Here is a 12492-nt window from a genome sequence, read left to right as displayed (position 1 = left end):
TCTTGAAAATTCGTTTTATTCGCGAAATTTAACCAAAACTGAACAAACAGAGTGATTCGATCCATGAAAATATATTTACCTAATCGATTCAATTTTAATGTTTCTTTCGCCTTGGCGTTTTCTATTATTCTTGCCGCAATTTCCCGCATTGTTTCTCTGTAAATGTTTTAGAGTTTTAGTCAGTATCTAATTAGTATTTTACAATTGATTATATAAGCGCATGAAGAATTCCATCCTTCAACTTGAAAATGACCTTTAAGCGGTCGAGACGTCGTTGTTTTTTAACATTAATTTTTATAGTAAAATCCGTTTCTAAAAATTTGTTGATTCGAAATCAGTTTTGATGCATTTTAGCCCCAAATCATTATTTGGGATATCTTTATTTCACGCTACAGACGAAAATAAAGTGAAAAGCTTGAAGACTTCCTCTTAAATCACGCTAGCTCCATTTATCCGCCTTGACATGTTATGTTTGAAACGAACCTCACTCTCGCGAAAAAATCACGCAATCGCCACTCCTGTGATATGTTTCGAGAACTATAGAATTTTGAACGTCATAAATTTAAATACAATACCAGGGTCTTTTCAAAACAGTAAACAATGTTAAAACGACACGGGAAGTCTGCCGCTGCCATTAAGCAAATTGTTAGACACAAGATGCCTGTCAAGAGCGTCTCACAAAAACGTCGCGAAACCGTCGAACAGACGGACAAACCGGAGAATGTTTGGCATTACAAGGCTTCCAACGCGCTTGAACGGGCCAAGATGCACTTTGATTCTTCATGTACCATCGTCCGGAATCAAGCAAAGATCATTTTCGACAAAATGGATCACTTGAGCGGACATTCTTTGGCTGGTTACGCGGCAGTTGCGATGATAAAAATTCTCGCCATATTTTTCTTGATTATTGTTGTGGTCGAGTGCATATTTAATTTTCGATCTTATTTCTGGTTGTTGTGCGGATATATGTGTTCTCTCATATATTTCGCTGTGGTGATAGTAGTGCGAGGCGCTAACATGATATTGGTGAGCGCATGGGCTATTTTTAAGTACGTCTTCTTCTCCATCGGGAAAATGCTTTTGGCATCGACAAGAATTTCCATATATTACTTAAGGTCCTCCATGATATTCGCTTTAAATGGCCCGGTTACTATTGAGATTCCCACACGATGGACCTTGAATTTGAGCATCGACTGGAGAAGTTTTTTCGAGCTGCTTTGTTTGTATGGAGCAGTGAGAATGGTGTACTTTTGGATCAAATATGGCACAAGAAGTTTAAATCACAAGCCGGTTTCCAGCGCTGTTAAAGAGGCCAAAAGGCATTTTTATACTGTGTCAACCATCTGCACTAATTACGCAAAGATTATTCATGATAAACTCGATCGTTTGAGCCAACATTCACTCGCTGGTTTAGCAGCGACAGCGGCCATAAAAATTTGTGTCATGTTTGTTGTGACGGCTGTTGTTGTCAAGTGCGTGTGGATAATGCTAGGATATCTTTCTACTAGATCAATCCAGCTCTTGTATGTTGCAGCGATGTTTATTATTAAAGGCAAGAGAATGCTCATGAATCATATGAGTGCCTCCTTTGAGAATCTCTTGATTTCCTTCTGGAAAACTTATAAGGGATCAACTATAGCTAACTTTTCATGTTACCTTATTAGTATTATGCAAATTTGCATTTTGTGTGGTGCACTGAATACTCTTTGCTCAAAGACCTTGAACAAATATAGAGGAACAATTCAGCAAGCCGTCAGTTTCTGGAATGGTTTCTATCACAGTGCTGCTACTCCGGCCAAGAAATGCCTGTGTTCTTTATCTACCGCCCTCAATATCCAATCAAGGCTAATTCAAATCAAAATTGATCGTTTGATCGGACATTCGTCGGCTATTAACGCGATAGTAAAGGTGATCAAAACTGTAGCTATTTTGTTTATGTTACGATCTTTCACTTACTTCCTTCACTTGGTTGTGGCATACATCATCAGAGTTCCAAGCATAATCTGGGAAAATGTGGTTGCTATTTTAGAATATGTTCGAAATGCTAACTCGGAGATCTTCCTTGCACTCACCAAACTTGCCTTTAAGTGCCTAACATCGATTTCTTCGCTTTCTTCGAATTGCTGCACTGTTACATATTACCAAATCAATTTGATCTCGAACTCTGTCGTCAGTTTAACAAACAGTTGGAATAGTATTTTACTGGTATGCTTCTTGTTTGGGGTACTGATGCTGGTGTTACTCCTCAGAGCTACAGCTTTTACTAGCAACTTGTTAGAAGGTAACGTACTTGCTGTTGAATGGTAGGCCGAGGCTAAAATATGTAACTGACTGCCAACTGTGGGAACTGACATACCGATCAGTTGACGTGACTGACTAACTGACTGACTAACCGACTGACCAATTATCTACGAAAAAATCGGTACCGCCGAGTGACTGACGGGCTGATTGACAGGATGAATGACCGCCTGGTCCATGGTGGCAACCTACTCACTGGCTGACTTAGTATTTAATAAATGAACTTATCAACTGACTAACTGACTGGCTGACGGAGACGAGGTACCTCAGTTGTTGGTGCGCTAATTCCCTAATCAAGTGGATAGGTTTAATTTCTCGATTGACATGTTGGTCTTTTAAATTATGCAGTGCTCTATTTTCTCCACTTTTCCTCTGCAGCTGGTTGCAAGTCCACGCCTTACTGTTGGCAGTTCAAAGAGAAAGATTCTTATTTGTGGAGAAGTTTTGGCTCTTCCGACAATGTGGCTTTGGAAGAGCTTTATTGTGACGTGGATAATCTAGAAGTTAAAGTGAACCTTAAAGATACTGCATCAAGGTAAGACAAAAGAGGAAAGAGTCAATGCCTAAATATCGCAGTAAGGAGGCACTGTTTCGTTGAGTTGTGAGATATTTCGTTTTTGCATTGCGAAGACTGTGTACCGTGTTTATTAGCATGCTATGGTGATGAGAGGTAAACAGCAGTATTGAACGGCTTTGCACTATTAGGTTCGGCCCATGAATTTGTCAGCATTGCACACTACAATGCTTTTGATTTTGTTTCCTTACATGATTGGGTGTGATTGTCCAATTTGATTGTCCAATTTGATTGTCCGGTGAATCGCAGTTCTGATTAAGAACTTCTTGTAGATTACTAAAGCAAAAGCCATCGTGAGAACTAAGTGGGCCCTTGACTCTCAGTAATACCTTCACTCAGTCTATCGAAATGTTAGTCTGTAGAAAGGACAAAAATCCCTTTCAAGACCACTTTCGTCGGGACGTTAAGAATACACTATCAGTCATTACTCTTGGGTTCAAATCATTTACCTAAAAACAAATTTCATCAAAGTAACGGTAAGATTATATGCTAAAGCTGATTGCACGAAATCATTTCAACATCGTTTCACCAGAGGCCCGACATGATTATTCCTCATTAAGTTATCATCACCCCAATGTATCGTTTTGGAAGGCATTATGACTTTACTTCTACTCTGTAGTGTTGTTGTGACACCATCATCGCAGATGTCAGTTAATTTCGAGGAGATGTCCATGCACTCACCCCTCTCTACCCGGTTATTGCTCCGTCGATGCTCGACACCATCTTACATACAGGAGCCGAACAACAAGTCATCCACATTGTGGGTTTGGTATTGGAAAGACAACGATGGTTGGAAGAAATACACTGAAACGAAAGTAAGCAATAGAGGAGGAAACTAGTAATGCTTTTCATTCATGAGGGCCAGCAAGGTTTTCAATACAAATATCTGTAACTAGAAGCTTCTGTAAGTTTCTGTTTCTGTGGTATGTTCAAGGGCCTGTGCTTCACACAAAAAGTGCGGTGAATGGCTTCTTGTTTAAGTGTGTGAGCGTAATCGATAACTCAATGCATAATAGGGTTTGGTGAATGCGACACTATTGGCGTGAGTGAAGGTGTTTTGCTTTTCACTTTTTTTAGCAGTCTTCTGGGATTAAGCAAGAGAAGATAGAGGCTGCCTATTTGAATAAAGATCGTATTTATTCCTTTCGAAACGGTTCTCACAATTACATCGTCAAATTCTACGAAACACCTATGTACCAAATGAATACGGACCCACAGTTCCCTACCAAGCGACAAGTTAGAAGGAGACCATTGTTTGTTTCAAAATCAGCACCTGAGAACACAAATAGGTAAGTTACCGCATATTTTGATATGATTATTGCTACTGACTGATATGCAATCTGAAAGAAATATAAGGGACCTGGCCTGCTCGATTGACATAAAGCAACCCCTGTATTGTTGTCGTCTCAATTGTTATTCGATGGGAAGGGATCGGGGCGTTCATTGTGTGAGGTCTTATCATGTGCTCGTTATCATCTGGGAGGGAGCGTGTGTACTTGTTTCAATATAAATTTGATTTGGATTTTGTTAAAACTATCATCACTAGTTCTTAAAAAGCTAAGTTTTTGTTAAGAGCCAGCACGTATTTCCCTGTAACTGGAGCATGTGATTATCGATGTTCCTCTATCTAACACATCTCATTTTTAAATCGTTTTAGGTATCATACGGGCAAGGCTAAGGATTTTGAACGAAGGCGTTTGAGAAAGCACTGCAAAGAATACCGAACTGTAAGTCAACGTTTTCACGAAACATTGCCGGAACTCAAGGCCTCCATATTGATGGTGGAAGAAATTCGGAATGACGAGTTACGCGAGAGATACGAAAGGTGAGACTTAACTCACTATCTTGTTAGAAGATTTTTACAGAACTTAGTAGGAACAGCCACCCAAGCACGAAGTGCTGAGGCTTTATTCGAAATAATCTTGTTTTTTCTTCTAGTTTGACTATGCCTGAGTCACAGTCGGTCATTATGTTCACATCGCTTCGCCACCAAACGCTTGACAACTACACTCTTTTACCGATTAACCTTTTCTTTGTCCTTTTCCCATTAGTAAGCGCGAACGAATTCAAAGGAAACTAACACTTACAGGGTACGATGAGATCGAAAAGTTGCTTTTCCATGGTACAACACCAGATGTTGTTGATGCAATCTGCAAACATAACTTTGACCACAGATTGCGAGGGAAGAACGGGACACAGTATGGAGAAGGAAGCTACTTTGCTGTGGATGCCTCCTACAGTAATAACTACAGTAGTGATGATGGCGAGAAGACGAGATACATGTTTCTGGCAAGTGTGTTAACAGGGGAATCAAAGCTTGGACGCAGAAACTTTCGTCGACCGCCTCTAAAAGATCCAAGCAATCCTACTAGCGATTTGTATGATTCTTGTGTTGACGACGAAAATCGACCAAAGATCTTTGTAATTTTTAATGACGAACAGTGCTATCCTTCTTATTTGATTAAATATCACTTGAAATAGGTTTATGTTTCGCGGCCATATGCATCACAATGGTAAACATTCAGGAACAAGCGCTTTCAATAATCCTATCAGTTGCAGGGAGATCACGAAATGAAACCTCATTAAGTAAAGGGAAAAATAGATTAAAAAAAAAGATACAATGACAAACGGAATTTAGTACAGAGTTCTATAGTTTGATAGTCCGTAAAATTTTCACAACGTATAGCGTGAAAGAATAAGCTGTCATTCTGTTAAATGGTCAAAATTATAAAAGTTAATTAAAGATCAGAAATCAGAGTTTATGAAGATTTAAGTACATATGTGCTTTTATATTGGGTAACGCAAATAATTAGCGAATAATGTGCATGCTACTTAAGTTTTTTTTTTTTAATTCCTTCTGTTAAACCTTAAAACGTTTTCAATTTTCCATGGGTTTACCGGTGCAAGGAACGATAAGTTTTTGACCAGTCATGGTGCTCGTATTAAATTTTTTTAAATTGAAATAGTTGTTTTGGAAATGAAAATTCCATGGAGATGGAATGATTTCACACAACTAATTTATTAAAAGCATGTTAATGGTGTTATTTATGAGGCATTTTTTTGGTTTTTAAATCATGTTATATCAGTTTTAATTATAGTCAACAGTTTGGTTTTTAAGTTTTGACCGGTAATAGTTGCAACAATCATTGTCAATGATGGACTTGTAATTGATATATGTGTCTATTTGAATGTAAATATTCTACCCACTACGCCAGTGGAGTATCTTTTAATTCAAATGCATCACAAAAGTTCTGATACATGCATATGATTCTGACCATAGTCTTCTCTCTTTGTTGATAAGACATGATTAATTACCAGTGCTTACTGTTGCCCCAAGTGGGGCACGGTTTTTTTTTTTGTGATAAGAGCAAACACAAACTGGTATAAGATGTGTCATCTTCTCAGCCCTACTCATAAAAGATGTGCCATCTTAAGAGCAGGATAGGTTGCCCTTGTTACAAAGTCAGAAAGGAAAACTTTAAAATTGTATTTCTTGCTTTTTTTGTTGCTCTTCCAAGTCAATATTCCTGTTAGAAGGCTATGGTGGCCTAACTGGTTAAAACTCTGGTTTATAATTTTAAGTTTGATCTGCCAGTTGCTTGCCTAAATTCAATTTCATAGATCAATAATTGGCAGGAATTGGGAAATAAATCGGTACATGTATGTTATCTAGCAGCGATGTAAAATTATAGACATGAGTATGACCTACGAAGTAATTTGTACCTGATGGACCCTAGAGCACCTTATCTGTGCATTATTAAAAATGTCCCTCTAACATTCATTCACAATTCGTAAAGCAGAAGTACAAAATTAGTTTAGACCAAGAGCACACATAAACTTGCCAAAGACATGCACATACATTGTAATTTTAACCTTGCAAAGCCCAATAAAAAGACTCCTGCCGTGACATGGCTAGGGTCACTTTACCTGATTAGAGTGTTAATTATTACTTTCTTAAGCAGAGGTTTCATTAAGATTTTGAGGTGATGGGAAATGTACAAGGAAGCAGGCAAAATATGTTTTGATTCTGATTTATGTCAGTCACAACATGCAGGAAAAATTATGTTCCCAGCCAGTCAATTTGCCCAGTGTCAGGCCCATGAAACCCCTGCTTAAGCTTATAGTATTCAGTGAGATATTATGGAAGCCAGTGTTGCCATAATGCCTGTTGTCGTTGGTCTTCTTACAGGGCTGGCATCCAAACATTCTTGAGCCATGGAAACCAAAAGTGGAATGTTTTGCTTAACACCTACTTTGAACAGAATTTTACCAAGGGAAAAAATGTCACTGGCTTCATTAATTCTTTGCAGGAGGAAAGGAGCTGTCACATGCTTTTCCAAAATCGATGATGTAGCCATGTTTGTTACTCACAAGAAAGTTATTAGCCTTCAAATCACAGTGAAGAAAGCCTTTTGTATGAATATGTGAAAGGGCTTCTGTCAAATCATGTGAAATAATGAACCAGTCATTTGTTATGAGTGAGCTTTCCACATTCTGTATTGTTGCACTGTTTTTCTGACAAGACAATAGTTTGCTTATTGTTACAGATGTATTGTCTTCCCCTTTAAACTCCATTATTAAGGAAATGGGCTGCTTTTGAAGCAGCACACCTATTATGGTTGGGATATTTTTATGTGCGAGTGCCTGCATAATGTGAGCCTCCTTCATTATCTCTTAGGTGTCCTGCATCAGAGACTGTTTTTCCACAACCTTTATATCAAATCGTGTGTACTGTCTCAGAAGGCATCGACCATAGGATCCTTCTCCCAGTATTATATTCTCTCCATTGGTTGGAAGAAGTTCAGTATGATTGATTAAGTTTACAGTGGATTATTTAGTACTTGCATTCCTTTTAAGAAACTGGAAAATGAAGGCAAATATATTATAGAGAGTGTGCTTAAATAAATGCTAGATTGCAACACAAGTAAAGGTGAAGATTGTTGATCTCATTGTTTGGCATGCAAATTACTGCAAAGTAACTAGAAACATTACTCCTCCTCCAGATGGACTAGACATTAGCATTGGATTTTATTTTTTTCTTAGCGTGCTCTATGCGTTATATGCGTTATATGATACTACTTGGGATAAAATTACAAACGTGCTTTATTCTTACCGCCCAAATTTGCAATTGTGTTTTATTAGAACTGTCAAAGGCGTTCTAACCCTGGCTTTACAGAGATGCAATCGACCTCAGAAAACGAGAAAAAGAATTAAATATCATCAAAAGTATACAAAGTTTGCCTGTATTACCTCTCAGATTGCTCCAATTAGTATTTGGTAGTCTATCAGCCGTTAAATTATTGCTTCTGAACACTCGCGTGACTCGCGTGTCAAAATGGCGGACACTAAGTTGAATTACGTGACTGCGAGTTTTCAAAATTCCCACCTCTTAAACAGTTTTAATTTGTCTTTTTTCCAAATAAATAGGAACCTGTGGGATTACTTTCGTTGATAGCGGTTGGAACCAGGTAAAGGCTAAGATGTTTTCGGGCGAAAACCATGATAGAGGAAGCAGCTTCGCAGAGACAAAACTTGATTTAATCTGCCTAGCACATCTCTCTTTTTTTTGGCAGCCATTCCAAGTGGGAAAACGATGAAAAACGTCTCAAATATTTATAGCGATAACTGCATTTTGATTTGCCTTGTGTTTAGTGGTGGGAATTTGCTCAAGAAAGCAACCGACGAATTTGGCGCCTAAATTAACTGTTTTTGGCTGTTGAGAGTATCATATTACGCTGCCATAATACAGTCCGAGAGAGATGGTAGTGATACACATTTCTGCCAAGTATGAGAAAAATCCCTCGCAAAATAGCTAAGTTATTCTAAATTTTGTGAAAATATGGGTTAAAGACAGGGTCACCCAGGCCTTAATTAACCTGAGATCCCTCAGCCATCTGTACACACGAACAGATGCCAATAAGTCCCGGTTCATGTTCTTGGCCTAATAATATACATGGAAAAATTACTTAGTTCTGATTGGTTAAGATAAATGCAGTTTTCAGGTAATTCAGTGCAGAAGAGAGTTAATTCAGTGCAGAAGAGGGTTAATTCAGTGCAAAGAAAGAAACAAATCAGACATTCTGATTGGTCAATAATCAAAGAAACTCACAGATAGCCAATCAAATGCGAGCCTTGGATGTCACAACAACATTTGAAAATTTGAACATTTGAAAATTTCAAGCGAAACAATGGCCGGTGTTTTAAGTAGGCTTTCTTTCGCCACCGCAGCTGAAAAACAACTTAAACAACGAAAACGCTGTAAAAAGCACTGCTTTTTGGTTGTCGGTTTGGAAAAAGTGGTGTTTAGAGAAGGGAATTGCCGAGGAAATCGAAAATTACGAGCTGAACCAGCTTAACACTTTGCTCGAGCGATAAAACGCCGAAATTAAAAACAAACATGGTTAAACCTCGGAAACGACGATTCCATTTCATCGAAAGTGATTCGGACACAGACTGAACAATTCCTGGAACTGTTTAGCCGGACTTTGAACTTTTTTGCACCTTAAAGATGTGAAGATATCATTGCATAATTTAGTTTTGATCGTACGTGGTTTTTTTTGACCGAACGCAAGGTTTGAATAACTTATTTTTGCACTTGACGCGCGCGCTTTGCTTATGTTTAATTATGATAAGTCTTGTCGTATTTTTCCATGTATATTATTAACTCGTAATCACATGATTTTTCTGGTGCAATTTGTAATAAACAAGCACTTGTTAATTTTTTCAAAGACCACAAATTGTCAACACAAATTTTGTTAGTCTTTAAAAAAATTTACTCGTGCTTATTTATTCCAAATTGCTCTCGAAATCATGTGATTACCTTTACAAAGTCCTAGCAGGTTCGTATGTAATGGGTGGCCCCAGCTATCGAAGACCGCCGCCGAAGTCAAATCGAGTTACTGCCCGCTATTATGACTCGTGTGGATAACGAGTCGGAGCCAACGATGTTTATTGTCTTTGACATCGATCAGCACTACCTAGAGTATGTCATTCAGTATGAGTCTGATTAGATGCGTCTGAAAGGATTCAATTGGTTGAGAACAATAACGTCCAATCTGTAACTTTCCGCTTCAACCACTCAATTTGCAATGGTCTCGGTACACTTTCTAGAAAGTACATCTTTCAGGCAAGCTGCGGATAATCGTGGTCGACTAAAAGTTAGGACGCATATAGTGGCAAAGGAAAATGTTTCAACTTTTATGTCTTTCTTACTTTCTTTTTTTTAAGATTAACAAAATTTTCAAAGGTATCGTAAAATTTGCACGGGAATAGTAAGAAATTAATCAGAAGGCGCAATTTATTTCAAACCTTCATTTTACATAGTGTAGTCCAATTTAAGAATTATTTCGTCAATACGTGAGAACTTGAGTCATTATATTCTTCTCAAAAAAACTTCGAAAACTCGCAACTTAGGCCTTAGCTATACCTTTTTGCTCGTAGTAAGTCCAAGGCCATGTTACCAAACAACTCTGTCCTTTCCAACTCTCACAAGGAGAGTCGGGAAGGACATATTTTGTGTGCGGTGGTCAAACTTAGCATGAATTTGGTGTGACAGCGAAAATGAGTCAGTACGCGTTATTTACTTGGCCAAATGTTGTAGTTTACTTTAGTTTCCACAATTTGGTTATTAAATCAGAATTCGTAAGCTATTTTAGCAACCTGAAAAGGGCAAAAAATTGTGATTTTATAATTTAATGTTAACTACTGTAATACATAAAGGATTTTAACATTTTTAGAGACTGACAAAAGGCGACTCAGCTTTAGCTTGTAACATATGATTAATGACAAATAATGCTACTGAGGGATTCTCAATAGTAAACTACTTGATAAAAGCTGAAATTTTTGTTTTCATTCAACAACGATACGACTGACATGGTAGTGCTATTGTAATCATGCAACACTGTGTAGCAAGTAATAATAAAACGCTGTTAATTCATTACTTGTTTGTTGTTCTGTGAACTGATATTCAAAAGTGATTCTCAAACCCTTATGAGGAACTAGGTGCTACTGCTTTGGTATATTACTTTTAAGAGAATTAGTGAAGAGGGCAAGTTTCCAAAGAAACTGTGGTGCTGCGTAGCTGGAGGATGTAACAAGATAATTTGGTGTTATCTCTGACTAAGCTAATAACGTAAATTGGCCACTGCGAGGAGTTTCTAAAGCTGACTTTTTGAGCGTTATCCTTTCCCAGATTCAATTATTGAATAATTGTCAGTAATATAATTGCTCAGGTGCTTCCGAATTCTGTTGTAAATCCTCGTCGTTGATTACAATAATTTTAACTACTCGTATCAAGATAAGCAGCCGGTCTCCACTAGAATTTAAAGGGTTTCTTCAATAGGCAAAAAATGAAAAGTGTTACCCCGTTTATCGCTTACTGGGTGACATGGACAAAACGCGAGGCAGCCATTATGAAATTTAGCGTCCCTGCTACAATCAAGTTAGGTGATTATAGCGAGATATGCCCCATTTTTCGACCCATCAGAGCGCGCGCATCTCCAGAATCACGAGACAATTATTCCAGTACTTGATAACTCATAATTACAAGACAATTCTCGAACCACACTTCGAGCAAAGATGAAAATGTGAAAACTTATCCGAAATACAATCATTTTCTAATTCTCACAAACAATCCTGTTGTGGAAAGGTAGGTTTTTTACCAGTCATGGTGCTCGTATAATATTTTTTAAATTGAAATAGTTGTTTGGAATTGAAATTCCATGGAGACGAGGGCGAGAATCCGCCACTATTGCAGAAAACATTGAACACTCTCTCCATCAAGAAACTTTCCGTCACGTTTTGAAACTGTACGTAATCATGAAAACGAATGCAAGAATTCCAAGAAAGTGGCAATATTTTCCCAACAGGAGTGGGGTGGGGAAAATGTTTTTTTCACTAATATCATTCGAATTTTTGCTTCCAATAATTATTGACACGGCTTAGAGTACCTATGTTTATGCAGTTGAATACCATAACAGTAGTTTTGCGTTATGAAATTATTGAAGATTGTGTTCGATGAATCCACATAGACTTGGTTGGCTATGCTTGATCAACTTTGGAAAGTGTATTATTCAAGAATCATTATTGTGATTTGCCTCTTTGTCTCACACCGTGCCTCATCATTAAAAAAGGCCACTGATCCTTAAGAATCGTCCTCATCGTAATTCAGTAATCCCTTTGTTTTCTTCCTCACAATTCAAGTGACTAAATCTCCATCAGCAGTTATAAGTTCATGAGGGGACGCATGCGGCCTCAACTGTAAGTACTTTTTAGAAATGCTCGGATATTATCCTAGCATTCCTAACATTCCGAGCTGCGCGAGAGTGTGAAAATCCGTGCATATGTCAGAAATGTCACTAAACCTAAAGTACGCCAGATGATAGGGTCAGATACATTATGCTCGAAAATTCGAGTATTATGCTTTTGAGCGTCACCCAAAAAAACCTAGTATTATGCCCGAAATTATGCTCGAAAAATATAGTATTATGCTCACCTGATTTTTATTGTATTCAACATGTTTTAATAACAACTGTATAATAAAACGATCTCTTGGTCTCTCCAAGTGAGAAGCACAAATACTAGAAAGCTCATGCCTTACTTCTTGTTAGTCTTACAGCTTG

At 37.9% G+C, this 12492-nt stretch overlaps 1 protein-coding gene across 2 annotated transcripts; it reads left to right on the top strand.

The window, feature by feature from the left end:
• Window positions 1–538: 538 nt before the first annotated feature.
• LOC131768511 (uncharacterized) lies at window positions 539–6798 on the top strand. Of its 2 annotated transcripts, none has more exons than XM_066166011.1 (6): window positions 539–2281; window positions 2677–2833; window positions 3492–3687; window positions 3953–4161; window positions 4530–4697; window positions 4924–6798. In XM_066166011.1, the coding sequence occupies exons 1-6, from the start codon at window positions 601–603 to the stop codon at window positions 5351–5353; spliced, it is 2841 nt and encodes a 946-aa protein (XP_066022108.1). In that variant the 5' UTR covers window positions 539–600; the 3' UTR covers window positions 5354–6798. The 2 variants fall into 2 exon arrangements, with proteins under 2 accessions (XP_066022108.1, XP_058940250.2); XM_059084267.2 differs by having other exon boundaries at window positions 3950–4161.
• Window positions 6799–12492: the final 5694 nt, after the last annotated feature.

The sequence above is a fragment of the Pocillopora verrucosa genome, chromosome 4 (genome assembly GCF_036669915.1).
Source record: "Pocillopora verrucosa isolate sample1 chromosome 4, ASM3666991v2, whole genome shotgun sequence".
In the NCBI taxonomy this organism is placed as follows: Eukaryota; Metazoa; Cnidaria; class Anthozoa; order Scleractinia; family Pocilloporidae; genus Pocillopora; species Pocillopora verrucosa.
This window is presented reverse-complemented; position numbering and strand designations above follow the sequence as displayed.